A 20,919-nucleotide genomic window follows, 5' to 3' on the forward strand; every position below is an offset into this window, starting at 1 on the left:
AGCTGCAGTGCACAGTGTGTTTACAGGGCCCTGTACTGTGCCTTTGTGCACTGGGGGTTCCTCATGTCAAAACACATCACAAACCACTCAATACAGACATCACGAACCACTTGTGCCTCCTAAATCCCTGATTGGGAAAAGTCAATAAAGACTCTACAATGTAAGATCAATGAAATATGCCGAAGATAATGTCTGTGAAGAATATGTGTGTTGAACAGACAGAGAAACATGCTGTACGTCTCAGATAACCCGAAGACACACACAGGTCTTTCTTTTTATGCATAACGGCCTTTTCTTCGATCATGACAGTATAGCCTACACTGAAAAACTTAATGGAGTTGTTTAAACTAAATATTCTTAATTAACTGCTTCCATAGACTTTTTTTGTTTACTCAACTTTTAGGTCAAAGTGTTATCTGAACTTATCATTATTTGTTGGCCCAAAGTTCTGTCTACTTAAAATGATGCATTTGCTCAAATTGTCTCATATGTTCATTCAATTATAAATTATTATTTGGGCATCTTACCAAAAAAAGGCTGTGGAATTAGTTACACACACACACAGTGCTTTTATCATACAACTTTTCAACTTACATATTTGACACACAATTACATTGTGTATGTTCATATACATATAGAGATTAATATTCAAGTTGTCCTCACCTGGGATTTGAACTCAAAACCTTGTGGTTCACAGCATTCCAATCTTCCTCCTACTCCACCACGTGTCCATAACTGACTTGACCTGTATTGCTACACTTTGCACTTCAAATAAAATCTCAGCTCTGTTAAAAGTACACCCAATAATAATTATTTTCTTTATCATAGTGATTAAGGAGTAACATAAAAAAAAAAGAAATTGCTTAAATAAATCAATTGAATCAATGAATAGAGAATAGTCAGATTAACTGTCAGGGTTGGGTAGGTTACTTTCTAAATGTAATCCGTTACAGTTACTAGTCACCTGTCCAAAATTGTAATCAGTAATGTAACTTTTGGATTACCCAAACTCAGTAACATAATCTGATTACATTCAGTTACTTTTAGATTACGTATGTATGTTACCAATTGAATAATTGATCTATTGCAGGATAAATCCATGTTAAAGTTGAAACAGCTGGCCATATATGGATGTAAAATTTTACTTTATGAGTTGGTTCGATTTTTCATGTAAAGATATCGTTTAAAAGTCGATCAGAATTCTAGTCATTCCAATAAATGTTATACACCTTGATCTTCAAGAATAGGACTTTTTTTTATCAGCATGGATTAGATTGAGCAATAAAAGCCCTACATTTATCCATAGGCTGGGATCCGCACTCTGCAGCTGTTGCAAGAGTGCATTTTTCACTCGCTGTCCACTGGATTCAAAAACAATGATTGATTGGCAATGTAAACTTCTTGAATTCAACCATTATTTGGTTCAAATACACATTTAGATTTGTAAACAGCCATCCACAAAACAAAAACATCCATAAAGTGAAAATAGCTAAATCAGAGAGTAGAAGTGTGATTTACATCAATGTGCTATGTAGATATCAATAGTAAGTGATATCCGTATCGCCGTAGACTACACCACTGCTGTCGTCCTTACTTCCAAGCGTTTATTCAAATTGGATAATCGTTGGATGCCGACAGCAGGAAGAAATGTTTGGACTGTAGCCTACAAAAGCCTATTCCTGCTCTTTTCCTTTGATCCATCAAACACATTTGGTGTGTCATCATAGTGGGCTCTGGTCAGACTCGCTCAGGTGGAACAAACTTAAACAGGCGGCTTTGTTCAATGCTGATTTGAATGTCATTGAGAAAACAGAGAGGTGTCAAATAATTGTTTTCGCAAACATCCTTTCTGAATTTAAAAGTAATACTCAAAGTAATCTAGTTTTTCAAAAGTATCTGTAATCTGATTACAATACTTTCGTTGGCAACGATTACAGTTACCCTTTTTTGTAATCCCTTACATGTAATGGATTACTCCCCAAACCTGTTAACTGATAATTGCACAGACATGGTGGTGTAGCAGGAAGATTGGAATGCCGTGAATCAAGAGGTAGTGAGGACATGTTGAATAATAGTGACTGTATAAATGAACGTGCACAATGTAATCATGTATGTCAAATATTGAAAACATTGTATGTTAAAAGCACTGTTTGTGTGTGTTTAACCAGTTCCACAGCATTTTTAGCTAAGATGTACAAATAATCATTTCCAGTTGAATGAACATATGAGACAACTTAAGCAAACACATCATATTAAATTGACTGAATTTTTTTGCAAAAGTTTTCTCAAGTTGTAGCTAAGTTTGGGCAACACATTATTTGTTTGTTCAGGTAACACTTGGACCAAAAAGTGAGTAAACAAAAAAAGGGCTGTGGAAGCAGTTTGCTTACTTAATAATATTTTTTTGAAACAACTAGATTCGTGGGTGTTCTTTTTTAGTGATAGTTATTTAACTAAACAGCAGCCATTTTCAATACTTACAAATGGATTACCTTTTCATATGTGAGGATATGAATATAGATATCCCCCCCTAGATATTAATTAGGCCTTCCACTTACTCATGTATACTTGTTTCCTGATACAGTCCCACTAATAAGGATGACATTTAAGCAATGTGCCCCCTCACATGAAATAATAAGTCTCTAGGACATAAACAGTGAGCATGCACGCAACACACACACAGACGTGCACGCACACACCACACACTCACTCACACAAGTCTTTAAGTCTGCAAAGTTACACACACACATCTGGAAATAAAAAACGGAAGAATATACTAGACTATCAAATACCCAAATAAAAGCCTCGCAAATCTCCATCAGCTGGGAGGTAAATCCAGCCCAGTCCGTTAATTGTGTCTGTTAATTTCTCATGAAGGTGCGAGATTAACTACCAGCCACAACACGCCTACATGAAGGTGAATGAAGCCATTTGGAACGATGTGGGTCGGATTGGCGGAAGGAGGAGTAGAGAGGTTTTCATTGACTATGCCACAATAGAGTGCAATGACAGCAGGCCTCAGGTCCTTGTGAGCGCTAACGGTTATTTATTGAAACCATAAAATAACCCTAGTAAACGTGCGTGCTGTACACAGCGCAGAAAATGAGAGGGGGCTAGCTATCATAAACAAAGGCATCTGAATGAGAGTGAAATACAGCCCAGCGGTGAAAAACAGGAGTGTGATTGGTGAGTAGTCGGGTACTGGCTGGGACTAGAGAGTCAAATGAGGAAGTCACATTATGGAGACTGCAGTAGTCATATGGGATGATGTCTGAGGCAGGAGATGGGAGCTCCAACTGACAGCTGGCGGAAAACACTGGTCACTACGCATTAGCCCGTTTCTGAGAACAGAGGAGACACCAGTGAAAAGTGAAGCCTATTCAAAGACAAAACAGGATACAACGAATAAAACTTGAAACAACGAGAAAAAAACGGCCATGTTAATCAGAAATAAGTAATTCAACAGTTGACTATGTAATACGTTATTTAAATATATCAACTGAATGACTGAGGTGAGCAATAACAGGAAATAACGATTTAGTAAGTTATTGTATGCTACATATAAATCATTATTTACTAATCATCATAGCCCTGTAAAAACAAGAATTGTGGCCATAACCACAGGAATCGACTCTGAAGAGTAAGGGAAACTGAGGTATTAAAAAAAAATAATATTTAACCTTTATTTAACTAGGCAAGTCAGTTAAGAACAAATTCTTATTTACAATGACGGCCTACCCCGGCCAAGCCCGATGATGCTGGGCCAATTGTGCGCTGCCCAATGGGACTCCCCATCATGGCCGGATGTGACACAGCCTGGATTTATTAGACAATAATGTGTACAGTCATCCATGAGAAGCTACTAATTATTTATTACATAAAACATATGGAAACAGACAATTAAGGGCTACTAGATATTAGACTATGTAATCCTTTAAGCAATAAGAAAGCGGATAAAATATGTCTAATAAATATAAGTAGAAGCCTGGCTGAATTAGGCTTGAGTTCCAAACCACCCAGTCTGTATTTGGCTTGAGGCTACTGTGTTGAAAGCCTTCTCTCCTTGAAACACCGCTATGCATTTTCTACCCAGACAAAAACATTTGCATATTCATGAGTATGCCACTGACAAACACTTTATTGATGTATAGGCTCCTGTGGGATGGAGGGATGGAGGACATTGAGTGGAAAAAAGGAAAGAAAATGTTATGAGTCATCATTAGAAAAGTCCTGGGTTCACAGAAGAGGAGAGCACGGGTAAGTCCTTAGCTGAAGCCTGGCCGGATGGAGGGATGGCCGAATGGAGGGATGGCTGGATAGAGGGATGGCTGGATAGGGGGATAGGGGGATGGCTGGATAGGGGGATGGCTGGGTAGAGGCATGGCTGGATAGGGGGATGGCTGGATAGGGGGATGGCTGGATAGGGGGATGGCTGGATAGGGGGATGGCTGGATAGGGGGATGGCTGGTTAGGGGGATGGCTAGATAGGGGGATGGCTGGATAGGGGGATGGCTGGTTAGGGGGATGGCTGGTTGGATGAGGGGTAGAGATATAAATCAGAAGCAGCTGTGGGTGTGTAGTCATGCAGGCTCTGACTGATCAAACGTCTCCCTCTCTCGCTCTCTCAACCCAGTGCCGCAGTGCCCCTGTGACTGAGGGAGGGGTGAGGAACGGGAGAGATAAAGGGAAAAAAGAGGGGGAGAGTAATGGAGCCCAGCTAGTTTTTAATTGGCCATGGGGGAGCCCCTACCTGCATGACAATGAGCAGGTCAAAGACCAGGATGAAGGAAGCCAGGAAGGCCCTGGAGACCTCGTCGCTAGGCAGAAAGCCGCGGTTCAGGTTGTCCCAGCTGATCCAGTCAGTACTGATGACCAGCAACACCACCGACGTCAGAGTGATCAGGACCGTCCTGGAGGAGTGAGGAAGTAGAATTGCATTAGTTTCCTGTTAGTCACGTGGGTCACTCCACAGATTTGCTAATTAGCACTTTATTAGTCCATTTGTTACAGTGGACAACGATACATTTGTCTTCTGCTCATTTCTCTAAAGTACACAACATCAACACTATAATAAGAGGAGCTCATCATAGGTATATGTAAATATTGACATTGGTTACTAATTCTCTTAGGTATCATTTTATGTTTATCTGTGTGTTATTGACTTTGGATTTAGCAAAACTCTATATTTTGCTCTTCTTTGTACTTGTTTCAATGTCATTCAGTAATTATTACGTTGGTGTTGTGTGGGTTGTTCCATCCCCATGGTAACTGGCTGCATTGCAGATAGCTAGCGCCAAGCCATATCATGTTTCAAATATTGTTTTTTGTTACAATTCTAAAGTGGATTATTTTTGGCACTGTTATTGTGATTTACCAAGATTAATTGCTGAACAATTTCAAGATACATTCCTCAACATATTCATCAATCATACTTTCTCCTCAGTATTTGAGATGATGGCTCGTCAGAGTACAAATTGATTGTGACCGTCAGACTGGAGGCATCCATCAACAAGACAAAGGCTTCCAGAGTAGCCACTGAGACTACAGGTATCTCCCTTGCATCCTAATAGAGGAACAATCAATTGAAGAGTGTGGTTTTTAACTTCAACGTATTAGTCATTCATACGTATGAAGAGTTTCATTCCAAAACTCGATATATACATTTTCAGAAATGTTGGTAAATGAGCTTTTATTGTTTAAAGAAATGATGAAAGATATTGGTGAGTTTTTCACTATCTAATCATGACATGGGGTTGTTCAATGACAGACATGTACAGTATTTGTTCCAAATCTATCACTTGACGGTACGATTTCAGAGAGACAAATTATCATGGGTTTTTTTGCAAAACGCTATAGATCCGCCTACATCTCAGAGAAATAAGTAGAACTGCAGTCAAATGTAACAAATAACTACATTTTGTATAAATGTAACGTCTGTGGTGGAAGAAGGTGAGGACCAAAGCGCAGCGTGGTAAGTGTTCATATTTTTTATAAAATAACTGAACACTGAACAAAACAATAAACGACCAGTCCCGTAAGGTGAATGAAAAAAACACTAAACAGGAAATAATCACCCACAAAACACAGGTGGGAAAAGACTACCTAAGTATGATTCTCAATCAGAGACAACGAACGACACCTGCCTCTGATTGAGAACCATACCAGGCCAAACACAAAACTACAACATAGAAAAAAGAACATAGACTACCCACCCCAACTCACGCCCTGACCAAACTAAAACAAAGACATAACAAAGGAATTAAGGTCAGAACGTGACAGTACCCCCCCCCCCCCCCCCCCCCCCCCCCCCCAAAGGTGCGGACTCCAGCCGCAAAACCTGAACCTATAGGGGAGGGTCTGGGTGGGCGTATGTCCGCGGTGGCAGCTCTGGCGTGGGACGTGGACCCCACTCCACCATAGTCTTGGCCCACTTAAACGGCGCCCTTGGCACGGCGACCCTCGCCGCCGACCTCGGACTGGGGAACCCTGCAGTGGGCTCCGGAGTGAAGGGCGGCTCCTGACTGACGGGCGGCTCTGGCAGCTCCTGACTGACGGGCGGCTCTGGCAGCTCAGGACAGACGGGCGGCTCTGGCAGCTCAGGACAGACGGGCAGCTCTGGCCTGCCGGGGCGCACTGTAGGCCTGGTGCGTGGTGCCGACACTGGTGGCACCGGGCTGGGGACACGCACCTCAGGGTGAGTGCGGGGAGGAGGCACAGGATACACTGGGCCGTGGAGGCGCACTGGAGGTCTCGAGCGCAGAGCTGGCCCCACCCGTTCTGGCTGGATGCCAGCTTCCCCCCGGCAAATGCGGGACGCTGGCACCGAGCATACCGGCCTGTGAATACTCAACCTCGGTACCGTGCGCATCACCCCATAGCACGGGGACTGACCAGTCCCATGCTCGCCACGGTAAGCACGGGAAGTTGGCTCAGGTCTGCTTCCTGACTCTGCCACACTCCCCGTGTGCCCCCAAAATATTTTGGGGGGGGCTGCCTCTCAGGCTTCCTTGCCAGCCGTGTTCCCACATACCGCTGGTTCCTTTCTCCAGCTGCCTCTGCTCTCCTAGCTGCCTCCACCTGTTCCCATGGAACGTCCTCCCATGTCCAGGAGTCCACCTTACCATGCTGCTTGGTCCGTTGGTGGTGGGAAGTTCTGTCACGGCTGGCTGAAGGACTGGACCATGGTGCAGCATGGTAAGCGTACATTTTCTCTTTATTCAAATATGACGCCGACAAAACGAAGAACAAAAACCAAACCGTGAAGCTTTGGGCTATGTGCCCTGAACAAAGACAAAGTTAACTTCCCACAAAACAGGTGGGGGAAAAGGGTACCTAGGTATGGTTCTCAATCAGAGACAACAATAGACAGCTGTCCCTGATTGAGAACCATACCAGGCCAAGACATAGAAATATAACATAGAAAAAAGAACATAGACTACCCACCCCAACTCACCAACCTAACACAAAGACATAAGAATAAACTAAGGTCAGAAGGTGACAATAAAGAAATGTACAGATGATACATTTGTGACATCAATATATATTTATTTATTATTAAATACAGTAATATGAAATCTATATGTAAAACATTTACATTTGACATTTTAGTCATTTAGCAGAGGCTCATATCCAGAGTGAATTACAGTTAGCGCCTTCATCTTAAGTAGGTGAGACAACCACATATCACAGTGAAATATACAGGATACAGGCATTCTATTCCAGCTAAACAATGGATATACTGTATAGAGTTTTGCAAAAAAAAATGAAATCATACACATCTTGTCACGCCCTGGCCATAGAGAGGCTTTTATTCTCTATTTTGGTTAGGGCAAGGTGTGACTAGGGTGGGCATTCTAGTTTCTTTATTTCTATGTTTTTTTCTTTGTGTTTGTGGTTCCCAATCAGAGGCAGCTGTCTATCGTTGTCTCTGTTTGGGAATCATACTTAGGTAGCCTTTTCCCCACCTGTGTTTTGTGGGTAGGTGTTTTCTGTATAGTTTATTTGCCTTACAGAACTGTTCGCTTTTTCACTTTGCTATTTTGTTTGAGTGTTTTGATAAATAAAAATCATGAACACTTACCGCGCTGCGCTTTGGTCCTATCCTTATTCTGACGAGAGATGTTACACATCTAAAATCTATTAATTAAAAATCACTCCGACAATACCACACTGTTTCAACAGTGTTGATGTTTTTACATAACATAAGCTCAAATATCCCTGTCCCTGAAATGACCCTAGTGTCCTCTAGCCTGTTCAATAACCACTAGAGCATTTGGGGCATAGAAAAGGGCATCAAGCTGTAATGTTTGACTGGCAGTAACGAACAACATTCATGTTGACCTGGTGGAGTGACCGTGTGATATAAAGTCGGAAGTTTACATACACCTTAGCCAAATACATTTAAACTCAGTTTTTCACAATTCATGTCATTGAATCCTAGTAAAAACTCCCTATCTTAGGTCAGTTAGCATCACCACTTTATTTTAAGAATGTGAAATGTCAGAATAATATAATTATTTATTTCAGCTTTTATTTATTTTATCACATTCCCAGTGGGTCAGAAGTTTACATACACTCAATTGGTATTTGGTAATATTGCCTTTAAATTGTTTAACTTGGGTCAAACGTTTCGGGTAGCCTTCCACGAGCTTCCCACAATCAGTTGGGTGAATTTGGCCCATTCCTCCTGACAGAGCTGGTGTAACTGAGTCAGGTTTGTAGGCCTCCTTGATTGCACAAGCTTTTCTATAGGATTGAAGTCAGGGCTTTGTGATGGCCACTCCAATACCTTGACTTTGTTGTCCTTAAGCCATTTTGCCACAACTGTGGAAGTGTGTTTGGGGTCATTGTCCATTTGGAAGACCCATTTGCAACCAAGCTTTAACTTCCTGACTGATGTCTTGAGATGTTGCTTCAATATATCCACATAATGTTCCTTCCTCATGAAGCCATCTATTTTGTGAAGAGCACCAGTCCCTCCTGCAGCAAAGCACCCCCACAACATGATGCTGCCACCCCCGTGCTTCACGGTTGGGATGGTGTTCTTTGGCTTGCAGCCTCCCCCTTTTTCCTCCAAACATAACGATGGTCATTATGGCCAAACAGTTCTATTTTTGTTTCATCAGACCAGAGGACATTTCTCCAAAAAGTACAATCTTTGTCCCCATGTGCAGTTGCAAACCGTAATCTTTTTATGGTGGTTTTGGAGCAGAGGCTTCTTCCTTGCTGAGCGGCCTTTCAGGTTATGTTGATATAGGACTCGTTTTACTGTGGATATAGATACTTTTGAACCTGTTTCCTCCAACATCTTCACAAGGTCCTTTGCTGTTGTTCTGGGATTGATTTGCACTTTTCACACCAAAGTACGTTCATCTCTAGGGGACAGAACGCGTCTCCTTCCTGAGCGATATGATGGCTACGTGGTCCCATGGTGTTTAGACTTGCGTACTATTGTTTGTACAGATTAACGTGATACAGTGAGTTAGTTATAAGTGAAACAATCTGTCTGTAAATAATTGTTGGAAACATTTCTTGTGTTATGCACAAAGTAGACTTGCCAAAACTATAGTTTGTTATCAATACATTTTTGGAGTGGTTGAAAAACAAGTTTTAATGATTCCAACCTAAGTGTATGTAAACTTGCGACTTCAACTGTATCTAGGCCATTGATCGCTCCCTTGTGATGAGCATTATTGGACACAGTGTAACAGCTTGATCGGGTCATATCCCTTGCTCTGGCTCAGTGAGGTGTGTGTGTGTGTGTGTGTGTGTGTGTGTGTGTGTGTGTGTGTGTGTGTGTGTGTGTGTGTGTGTGTGTGTGTGTGTGTGTGTGTGTGTGTGTGTGTGTGTGTGTGTAAAGGCAGGGGTATAGCTGGCCCTGTGACCTTGTTATGTCCATTGATTTCCTCTGCCTGTTTTTCTAATTAAAGGTGCTGACTGAGCGGAGGAAGATAAACAGCCCTATTGACTGTGTGTAACTGTGTGTAAACCCTAGAGGTTAAGAGCACCCACACACACATGAACCCTAGCACCCACACACACATGAACCCTAACACCCACACACACATGAACCCTAGCACCCACACACACATGAACCCTAGCACCCACACACACATGAACCCTAGCACCCACGCACACACATGAACCCTAGCACCCACATGAACCCTAGCACCCACACACACACACACAAACCCTAGCACCCACATGAACCCTAGCACCCACCCACACACACACCAACCCTAGCACCCACACACACATGAACCCTAGCACCCACATGAACCCTAGCACCCACACACACACACGAACCCTAGCACACACACAAACCCTAGCACCCACACACACACACAAACCCTAGCACCCACACACACACACACACACACACACACACACACACACACACACACACACACACACACACACACACACACACACACACACACACACACACACTGATTGTGCTCAGAGGCAGCATATTGTATGCATTAGACTGGAGACAGAGCCTACCAGAAGAGGATTATCCTGTGATTGCCTTGTTTCCAGAACCTTCTGGCAGCTTTGCCCCAGTCTGGATAGTGCTGGTCCTGGAGCATCATGTCAGTGACCTGGGAAAGATCCATAAACGAACATGCTGTGGGTTGCCAGTACAGCATTAAGACTAAACTCAAACTGAGATGGCATTTTCAGTAATCTTGAATTTTTGGATTGATCTCTGAATGAAGCTCAAATATTAAAATCACAGAATTCTGACACTCGTAGACAAGGAATGGAATGAGATGGTGTTATTTCGTTCTGAATACAGTGTCAAAATAGATGGTTCGAATTTGCCCTTCTGCATTAGGAACGCTGCAATGGAATGGCATAATCAATTCAAATGGCATTGCATTGTTTATATTCCTATTCCATACAGTCAATCATTAAAAGTAATCTAAGTTATTTTCTTTGATCAAAGACAATTGACATTTTAGAGGATCGTATGCACAACTACGCAAATCCAGACTTTCGGAGAAGGTACTTCATTGAGGCGAGGGTACATTTTGAATAGGCCACATCTCCTTCTATCAGATAAAGTGGAGAAGGATTTGGTTGAGAAAAATCAGGTAAATCTTTCTGGCATGAGCAGTGTTGCAAAAACAGCCATTTCCTGCTCACTCATCTAGCGATGACACATTCTGAAATATCTGTTCTGTCGAGGAGAAGGAGACACAGAGGTCGTCTTGAAAGTGCCTCGTTGAATTAATCGAATGTAAAAACCCAGAGAGTAATGTCTGGATTCAGCAGTTTGCCTTGCCCGTCCTTGCTCTAACTCCCTCTTCCCCTTCTATATCCCCCCCGCTCTTCCCTCCCCCTCTCTCTCCCTCTACCCCTCTCTTCCATATCTCCTCCCTCTCTCCGCAGTGTGTACAGTGGAATACTAATGGAAACTCTGAGGAAGCTTGTCAAGTTTTCTCCCCGTGGGTGTTGTGTCAAACTCCTTTCTCTTCCTCCACAAGCAGTCCTATCCCAGATCCCAGCGGAGCTCCATCCCCTCTTTATGTTGACAAATGAACAGGGATGGGCTGGTGTTGAGACACCCCTCACTGTCTCTCCTCTGCTCGACTCTACTCCTCGCTGTGCCCGCTATGTCTCTCTGTGTTTCCTGTGACCTCGCACTCTCTCTGTTCTGTTCCTGGTGCTAAGGGTATAAAAGACACATTCCACTATCTTTGTACTTATATTCTACTTGCTGCTAATCAGTGTTGGGCTACTACAGATTGTTCTCTCACCATCCACGCAGTCACAAAGTCCCCCATCCACGTCCCCACTGCTGCAATCTTCATGAAGCTCTCGTTCCTGATACCCATGTACTCTGTCACCATGTGAGGCCTAGAAAGAGAGAGATATATATAGAGGGGGGGAGATAGAGACAGGGGCAGAAAGGTAAAGGAGAAGAAAAGAGAGCGGTAGAGGAGGGAGAGAGGAAATGGAGGAGAGTCAACAGAAAATAGGAGAAACAGAAAATGGGCACTGTGGCTGCTAAGTGTCATGATGCTAACTGTCAGATCCCATCCATATCAAGCTGGCCCTGTGAAAACAGTGTGGCAGGCAGCTCTACCTTCAAGGGGCCCTCAGGGTTGTAAACAATTTACACTGAACTGCTGTGAAATTTATTCAGCAATACCATTCATTTGGCCCTAATCTACCTCCCTAATTTTTATGAATTTTCTTTCCATTTAGTAAATTCGTACCAGTGTCTATGTGAATTTAAATCAGCATTATCCAAAAGCATGAGACGGACACCCTTACTTGGCGACCGGCACCATCCCTGATACACAGGGCGCGGAGGAAGCCATTTAAGGTATACGGTTAGTCTTTGGTGCAGGGAAAAAGATGGCATGCATTCGCTAGAGTCCTAGTTATCCATCCTATATCTCCTCTTGTAGGTAAAGACGGGATGGGAGGCTTTTGTTCAGGGACTTCAGTCATCTTCCACTGGGAGAAACTGGGTCACAAACCTTGTCTATGCAACCATCTACCCGCTGCTCCTGAAAGAGGAGAAGAAAAGGGGGATGAGGGAGGGAGGGTGTTTGATCTCCTGGCAGCGTCTTAGAGGCGGTGGATCAGATGAGCCTCCTCCCTCCCCCCCCCACACAGGTCACTGCCTCATGAATAGAATAGATGGGCTGGCATGAATATGGCTCTGTAGGTTTTCCAACGGGTCGTAGTCAATAGCTCCAATCACCCCTGTTTGGCTCCGTGGCTGTTTTCCAACCTGCCACGTAGTACCCATTAAATATTTCTTATGATATGTGGATAGAGGCATCTGGAAAATGACAACCACACCTGTTGTATTTTCCTGTGCATTTATTTCACATGTTATCAGTGTTTACAGTGACTCTACATAGACATTGGTTTTGTGAATGAAAATACCATGGGCCACACTTAACCAACTCTCAAACCGGTATAGGATTATCCCATTATATCCTATTAGGCAGAGCTTAGGCAGGTTTAAATGAAAGCTAATAGGCATTCATTTCCAAGTAATCATAATTGCTCCTCCCTTTTCTCACCCATTCACTCACAATTCCCCTTATTAACAAAGCATAATAAAGACCAGAAAATGGACCTGGGGCAGAACTGCCGGTATTAGCTATGGAAAAACAACTAAACCCAAATGGCACTTGTTTTTTTTTTGCTGTTTTCTTGTTTTTTGAAGTCATGAAAACGAGCTGGTTTTGAAAAATACTGTTAGGCAGCGGTATAAAATATGATAGGTGGTGGTGTCATGTCTTCCTGGCCATGACTTTGTCACACTTTTCATACTGCGTATGCTCTGTGTAGCTTGGCTGGGTGTCTTCCGAAGTTTAATGAGATGACAAGAGTGAAAATGCTACTGTCCTGTTTCAAGTGTCTCCTGTAAATCTATTACAAACCACTGACCCCAAATAGCACCTGTTTTCTTGGCCCTGTATAGATCATCTCTGTCTCTGTAGTCATGAGCACAGGCAGTTTGTTAAAAAAATACAGTTAAGCAGATGTATTAAGGGTATAAAATAAATCATATGGCATCAATAATCTATTCATTAGGCCTCTGTGACAGGGCTTCATTAATGGAAATGTGAGGGGCATGGGTGACTTATCACCTTGTTTTGCCTGGGGAAAAAAAAAAAACTTGATTCGAATGGGAATTTATACCTGGATTAAGTTAGTTAGATGCTCAGCAGCTTGTCCCCGGTCCAGTTGCCTAGGAGATCCCACAGGGAGTTGTTTACCTGCCGCAAAATTATAATCGATTGACCTGGAAATGCTGTCTAGCCCCAGCTTAGCCTTAAAGGGCCATTGCAGACGTTTTTATCTCAATATCAAATCATTTCCCGGAAACAATTAACTACCTTACTATGTTTTCAATTAAAATAGCCAAAAAGAAACAAAAATGGCTTCTTAGCAAGAAGCAATTTCTCAAACAAGAATTTTAGGACTGTCTGGTAGGGCTCCGAGTGGGGAGGGGAAAACCGAACATAGGCTGTTAGGCTATTGGCAGAGAGGTTTGTAACTCTCTTTCTTATTGGTCTAATAACTAGTTTACCACCAGGCAAGCCAAAACTCCATCCCACCAAAACAGGCTGAAATTTCAGGCAGTCTTTTCAAACTGCATTGTCAGCATTTTCACAGTATTATTCCAACCTCATAGTGTGGAAATATATATATTCAGTATTCAAAGTATTCACACCTATTGACTTTTTCCAAATTTTGTTGTGTCCCATCCTGAATTTAAAATGGATTCAATTTAGATAAACATTTTTAGAGAAAACACTCCACCTCCTCCTCCGTTATCTAATTGGTCAGACCTTGCACCTCTTCTGCCAGGCAGCAATGCTTTAAAAAATTTCTTTGGTAAGCAGAAGAGCACGCAGGAAGAGTTTTGGGAATCTTCTCTCAGCGTGATTAAAGGCAGCACTTTCTGACTTATTCATGCTCGCTGAAAATGTGATGGCCTGCAAGACAGATTACCTAATGAGAGGGTTCACGGCAGAGGTAGAATATCAGTACACTAGCTGCCGTACCCCCCCCCCCCCCCCTTCCCTGACACACATGTAAATATTGTACTATGCATTTGTTGAGTGCCTGTAATTATTCTATTCTATTAAGCTGAATTTTTTCTTATTATTATTGTTGTCACATTCAAGGGGGAACCTGCAAGTAAGCATTTCATTGTACTGTGTACGCCGTAAACTTGAATTGACTAGACTTGACTAATCAGATCCGAAATGGCTCCCTCCTGGAAGAGCATCAGTACTGTAGCTACCATGAATAATCAGATCCAAAATGGCTCCACGTGAAACATCAGCACAGTAGTTCCGTGAATAATCTGATCCAAAATGGCTTCCATGGCTCAAAGCAGTGCACCAGTTACGTCTCAATCTACCCTCTCTATCGAATGCAATTGGGTTTCTAAGACATCACTGTGATAGCTTGTACTCCACTGAGTCATCAAATATCGCCTGGCCTTTCCTCTCTCTTCCCCGCTCCTTCCATCCACCAGTTTCCCAGCTTGTTTCTTCTGTTCTAAATCTCATGGCTAGTGACCCTTTAGGAAGCTGGCAGGTGTGTAGCCTCTGAAAGCCTTGTGGGTGTCTAGCCTTCTCCAGTACACAGATATGGCATTGAATCCCATGTCATCCACATTGAGATGTTTTCTTGTGTCCTCTGAGTGTACAGTACATAAGAGCACACAGTACACATCGTTGGGGACTGGAGAATGGTAAACCTAATAGTTAACAGAAGAACATAAAGCTGTCATGTATGGCCTCTCCTATCACTAAATCAAAAGAATCCATCACCCTCTTTTTTTAGTCAGAGCGACATGAGCCCACATATTAAACTTCCTCCAGATAGAGTTATCTAGTCTCTTATCCCTCCACTGGCTCATACAGTGGGAGTGAATTTCCAGCAGGCACTTTGCAGGCCACCACCAGTATCTGTCCACTGTATCAGTTTTCCATTACACTAGTCCTAAATCAAGTCTGCTAGTCCCAGAAGCAATGCATCCACTTGACTTGGCCTTTACATGGTTAGAAGTGATAAAACACACACACACACACACACACACACACACACACACACACACACACACACACACACACACACACACACACAAAATCAACTGTGAAAGATTTGATGAATAATGATTGCTTGTCGATGCATTAAAATGTTTCAAATGTTGATAAAAAAGTTTCAAGTTGTTTGATGTCCCTCAAGGGAATATTGGTTCTGTGTGTGGAATTTAGACATTTTAGTGCAAGTTTTTTTTAAATAATATTTTATGGTAAATTGTCAAAGAATTTTGGCACAGTCCTTGCAAAACTGCACAGACACAAACTGACACTGTGTTAGGCTTTTCCCATTTGCAATTCCCAATGGACGTCCTGACACAGTTGTCAAGGTTACCGCGTTGCTCTGTTGACAGTAGCTGTCTGTATGTCTCTGAATGAGGATGACCTGTTAGAAGCCAACTCCCAGTGAGGCCCATCCCTCTGTCCCAGATAACAGCAGGAGAAGCTGAGCTGATCATGCTGAGGTAATGCCAGAACTGTCGGTCTCTGTGGTAGAATCTGTAACCTCTTTCAAATCAAATCAAATTTTATTTTGTCACATGCGCCGAATACACCAGGTGTAGACCTTACCGTGAAATGCTTACTTACAAGCCCTTAAACAACAATGCAGTTTTAAGACAAATAGGAGTTAAGAAAATGTTTGACTAAATAAACTAAAGTAAAAAACTAAGAAAAGAGCAACAGTAAAATAACAGTAGTGAGGCTTTATACAGGAGGTGCCGGTACAGAGTCAATGTGCGGGGGCACCGGTTAGTCCAGGTAATTGAGGCAATATGTACATGTAGGCAGGGGTAAAGTAGGTGCTACACCTGTGCTACTACAAACAAATCTGTTTTATAGGTGTATGTGAGAAAGAGAGAAAGAGAGTAATAGTGAGAGTTTGTGTGTTTTATTTACCACAACAACATGAGCAGCAGTTCATGGTGCACACTTAGCATCGAGGTCTCGCCAACCCCTGGTCATGGTCATGTTTGCACGGTCACGCCGCCAGTACTCCGGGAATCTCTCCCATCTCTCTCAGTGCGATTAACAGGAGGGAACATAAATACCATTACATGCCATTTATTCTGCCTTTTAAATAAGACTCTGGCATTACGCCCGCTCAGCTCGACAGACAGACAGACAGACAGGGACTTGCACAGAGGAACACGGAATGATGGTGGTGAACAGAGACAAGGCTCTTATGTGTCGCTATAACCCTGTTTAGTCAAGTGGGTGGCTGCAGTCATCTGCCTCTAGTCCCTTCATCCCCCTCCCCCTCCCTCTAAAGGGTGAGGAGAAAAAGAGCCACGCAGCCCCCCCCCCCCCACTCCTTCCGTCCCATGCAGTGGTGTCGCCTGGCTCCAGCAGGGTCCCCGCTCATCCACATTAGGCATGATTAATGTGAGAGGAGCCACACACTGGGCTGTCTTAATCCAATAACACTGCCTAATTAGGGCCTGCTCTCTGCCGGTAATGGTGGCGTAAGATGTCAGAATGGGACTGGGCGGCGTGACCGAGCGCCGGTGAAGGGCATCAAAATCCCTGGGCGGTCACACTCCTCTGCTTTCATGCAAACAGCTCCCTAATCTGAAAGTTACATTAAAAAAAGGTATCGCTTAATTTCAAGGTGTCGTTATTACAGTGCAATTACATATGTCAATTATTAATTACAACTGTAACAGGTATTGTGTTTAATTGTAATCATTCATAGTTACACTGTAACAACATGTAACTAACTAGTGGTAACTGCAGTCCGTAATTATAGGGGTGTAACAATGACTGCTTGCTACAAAAGTTCAAAAGTCTCCGACAGCATCCCAACGCACCATATATCAGCCTGCACAAACCACGTGATCGGTTTTAGCCAATTGAAAACCAACCACCTCATTGACATAACTCTAACACATCCCATGTGATGGATGAGCCTATCTAGACACGAGCAAATTGTGAAGGTGTTTGGTGCAAGTCAAATAAGGTCATTCTGGTTAGTCTACAGCCCTTTAGCGACTCAAAACGTTTTTTTTTTTATAGTACTCGTTATGGATTTATGAAACAAGGCAACTAATTACAATATAACGTTATATATTTTGTATAGGTAAAGATGGATAGAGACAAAAGCAGGTACGCTTACTGGAGTCCCTACAGAGGAGGCCGCTGACAGCTCTGATAAGGTCAGGCTCATAGCAGATCAGGATGTTGAGGAAGACGACCATGAAGGCATTTGTTGATTTGCATAGGCCTAATATACACTGAGTGTACAAAACATTAGGAACCTTCCTAATATTGAGTTGCACAGCCTCAAACGTTGTGGCATGGCCTCTAACAAGGTGTCGAAAGAGTTCCACAGGGATGCTGGCCCATGTTGACTTCAATCTTTCCCACAGTTGTGTCAAGTTGGCTGGATGTCCTTTGGGTGGTTGACCATTCTTGATACACACGGGAAACTGTTGAGCGTGAAAAACTCAACCGCTTTGCATTTCTTGCCACAAACCGGTGACACAAACCTTCTAACATACCCCGTTCAAAAGCACTGAAATCTTATGACTTGCCCATTCACCCTCTGAATGGCACACATACACAATCCATGTCTCAATTGTCTCATGGTTTAAAAATCTCCTCCCCTTCATCTACACTGATTGAAGTGGATTTAAGTGACATCAAAAGGGATCATAGCTTTCACCTGGTCAGTCTGTGTCATGGAAAGAGCAGGTGTTCTAATGTTTTGTAGGTCTATGTTTTTTTTTAATTCTCAGGCTTTACCGGCATGGGAAATATTCTCTCTCTCTCTCTCTCTCTCTCTCTCTCTCTCTCTCTCTCAAAAACATGATGCAAATATTAAAGATTACAACCTAGTTAGGAATTCTCATGCGTGACAGCAGTCACGGTTGTGGGTTTCAATACGATTGGGTCTTGATAGGAAAATAGCCTAGGCTCTAAGACAGGAGAAGATATAATTGACCCTCATGCCTCTCTTTAATGTCTGTGAATTGTGCATAGGCCTATCAAATTTGTGACTGTCTGAAGAGTCACAATGACAGCTCAGAGGCACACATTATTTTATAAACTATAGGCCTACTGTAGGGTGTCCTGTAGGGTATTTATTACAGTTTTTCTCAATTGCTAAAACACTCAAACCCACTGGCTGTACAAAGTTCTCAGTTGCCTGGACTCATTTAGCTAATTATGCAGTCTGTTGTCAATACCTTAAACCATTTTGATTAAAAATGTACTTCTCCCTGAGAATTGTATGTTTCGAACAATGTGTTTTCTATTTTTCGGTGTATTGTTTACTGACTGCTTGAGAGTGTATATCATTTTGATCACTTTGTTTATGATTTGAGAGCAGTGTTTGATTTTGAACACAGGTAAAACTGTTTTGAGGCGAATGTTTCATTTTGCAAGAGGAGTCAGAGGTTATGTAAATAGTGCTTGAAGATGAGGTTTTGTGTTTAATGTTTTCAGGAAATGGAGCAAGGTTTCAGAAATTGTGTTTTACCAATTGAGAAAAACTGTAACTGCAATCGGGTCATGTGTGCAGTCTGGCAGTGTCAACTATGCGTGCGCTTGAATTTATGGCGATTTCCCGGCTCTTGTTTTTAAATTTTTTCGGGAAATGTGAAGTGTTCCCGCGACAGTTCCGGGATCCTGGTTACCCATGTTAATCCCTAGTCTGGAGAGCTCTAAATCCTGATCCTGGTTACCCATGTTAATCCCTAGTCTGGAGAGCTCTAAATCCTGATCCTGGTTACCCATGTTAATCCCTAGTCTGGAGAGCTCTTAATCCTGATCCTGGTTACCCATGTTAATCCCTAGTCTGGACAGCTCTAAATCCTGATCCTGGTTACCCATGTTAATCCCTAGTCTGGACAGCTCTAAATCCTGATCCTGGTTACCCATGTTAATCCCTAGTCTGGACAGCTCTAAATCCTGATCCTGGTTACCCATGTTAATCCCTAGTCTGGAGAGCTCTAAATCCTGATCCTGGTTACCCATGTTAATCCCTAGTCTGTAGAGCTCTAAATCCTGATCCTGGTTACCCATGTTAATCCCTAGTCTGGAGAGCTCTAAATCCTGATCCTGGTTACCCATGTTAATCCCTAGTCTGGACAGCTCTAAATCTTGATCCTGGTTACCCATGTTAATCCCTAGTCTGGAGAGCTCTAAATCCTGATCCTGGTTACCCATGTTAATCCCTAGTCTGGAGAGCTCTAAATCCTGATCACCCATGTTAATCCCTAGTCTGGAGAGCTCTAAATCCTGATCCTGGTTACCCATGTTAATCCCTAGTCTGTAGAGCTCTAAATCCTGATCCTGGTTACCCATGTTAATCCCTAGTCTGGAGAGCTATAAATCCTGATCCTGGTTACCCATGTTAATCCCTAGTCTGGACAGCTCTAAATCTTGATCCTGGTTACCCATGTTAATCCCTAGTCTGGACAGCTCTAAATCCTGATCCTGGTTACCCATGTTAATCCCTAGTCTGGACAGCTCTAAATCCTGATGGACACATTTAACATCGAGGTAAAGACATGTCGCTCTCATCATTTAGCATCTTTTTTATTACTCGATTTGAATAAGTAACAATAGGTCATTTAGAGTGAATATATTCCTGCCGTTGAATCAAACTCAGTGCAGTCTGAAAGGTCCAAGAAATGAAAGCATCTCAATGAGCTTGGGGTCAGGGACAGCACACAGTGACAGGTCAGAGAGATAGCAGGAGACAGACACACCTCCCCCACAGCCACACACACGGACTTCTTCAGATGGGTGTGAGATGGGAACAATATGTGGTATGTGGGGGCAGACCAGCCGAGCAACGTCTCCCACAGCGCTCCATCGCGGTTGGCTGCAGAGCGCAAGGCATCATGGTGTGTTTTCTCAAAGACATAATTATTCTGAGGCAGACCAATGCCAGCAGATAGACTTAACACAGTCTTGGCAATAACTGTGCCTTGTCCTCTCTGAACAAAAAAGAAAAGGGAAAATAGAATTCATTCCCACCCAGAGGCTTCCTATCCTAAACACCACAGAGGGATGTTATAGTACTTCTCTTTTATGCTTTGCCTCAGTAAAATTACAACGACCTCATATTGAGTGAAGGAACGGGAAAGATGGATGCAGAAAAGATTTGGACATGGTTCAAAAGACTTAAGTTTTACTGCACCATCCTTCCTCCTCCTTCTCTCCTTCCCTCCCCTCTCGGATAATTGCTGCATTGGCTCCATTCAGAGCCTCGAGCCCATCTCATCTGAGGTGCATCCCGGTCCTGCCTGGCAGAGTGTGAAAACACTGCTCTTACAGGTCCGTCTTCAACAGAGATGTAAACACTAATCGTCTCTGGCATAGC

At 42.9% G+C, this 20,919-nt stretch overlaps 1 protein-coding gene across 2 annotated transcripts in view; it reads right to left on the reverse strand.

The window, feature by feature from the left end:
* Positions 1-20,919, reverse strand: part of LOC139370368 (transmembrane protein 117-like) — a 67,572-nt gene that overhangs the window by 12,104 nt on the left and 34,549 nt on the right. For both annotated transcript variants that reach the window (XM_071109816.1, XM_071109810.1), the window contains exons 4-6: positions 11,763-11,862; positions 10,504-10,601; positions 4,751-4,910 (exon numbers count right to left, since the gene is read on the reverse strand). In XM_071109816.1, the coding sequence (XP_070965917.1) occupies positions 4,751-4,910; positions 10,504-10,601; positions 11,763-11,862 (358 nt within the window). The remainder of the gene's footprint in view (positions 1-4,750; positions 4,911-10,503; positions 10,602-11,762; positions 11,863-20,919) is intronic.

The sequence above is a fragment of the Oncorhynchus clarkii genome, chromosome 2 (assembly GCF_045791955.1).
Source record: "Oncorhynchus clarkii lewisi isolate Uvic-CL-2024 chromosome 2, UVic_Ocla_1.0, whole genome shotgun sequence".
NCBI classification, from domain to species: domain Eukaryota; kingdom Metazoa; phylum Chordata; class Actinopteri; order Salmoniformes; family Salmonidae; genus Oncorhynchus; species Oncorhynchus clarkii.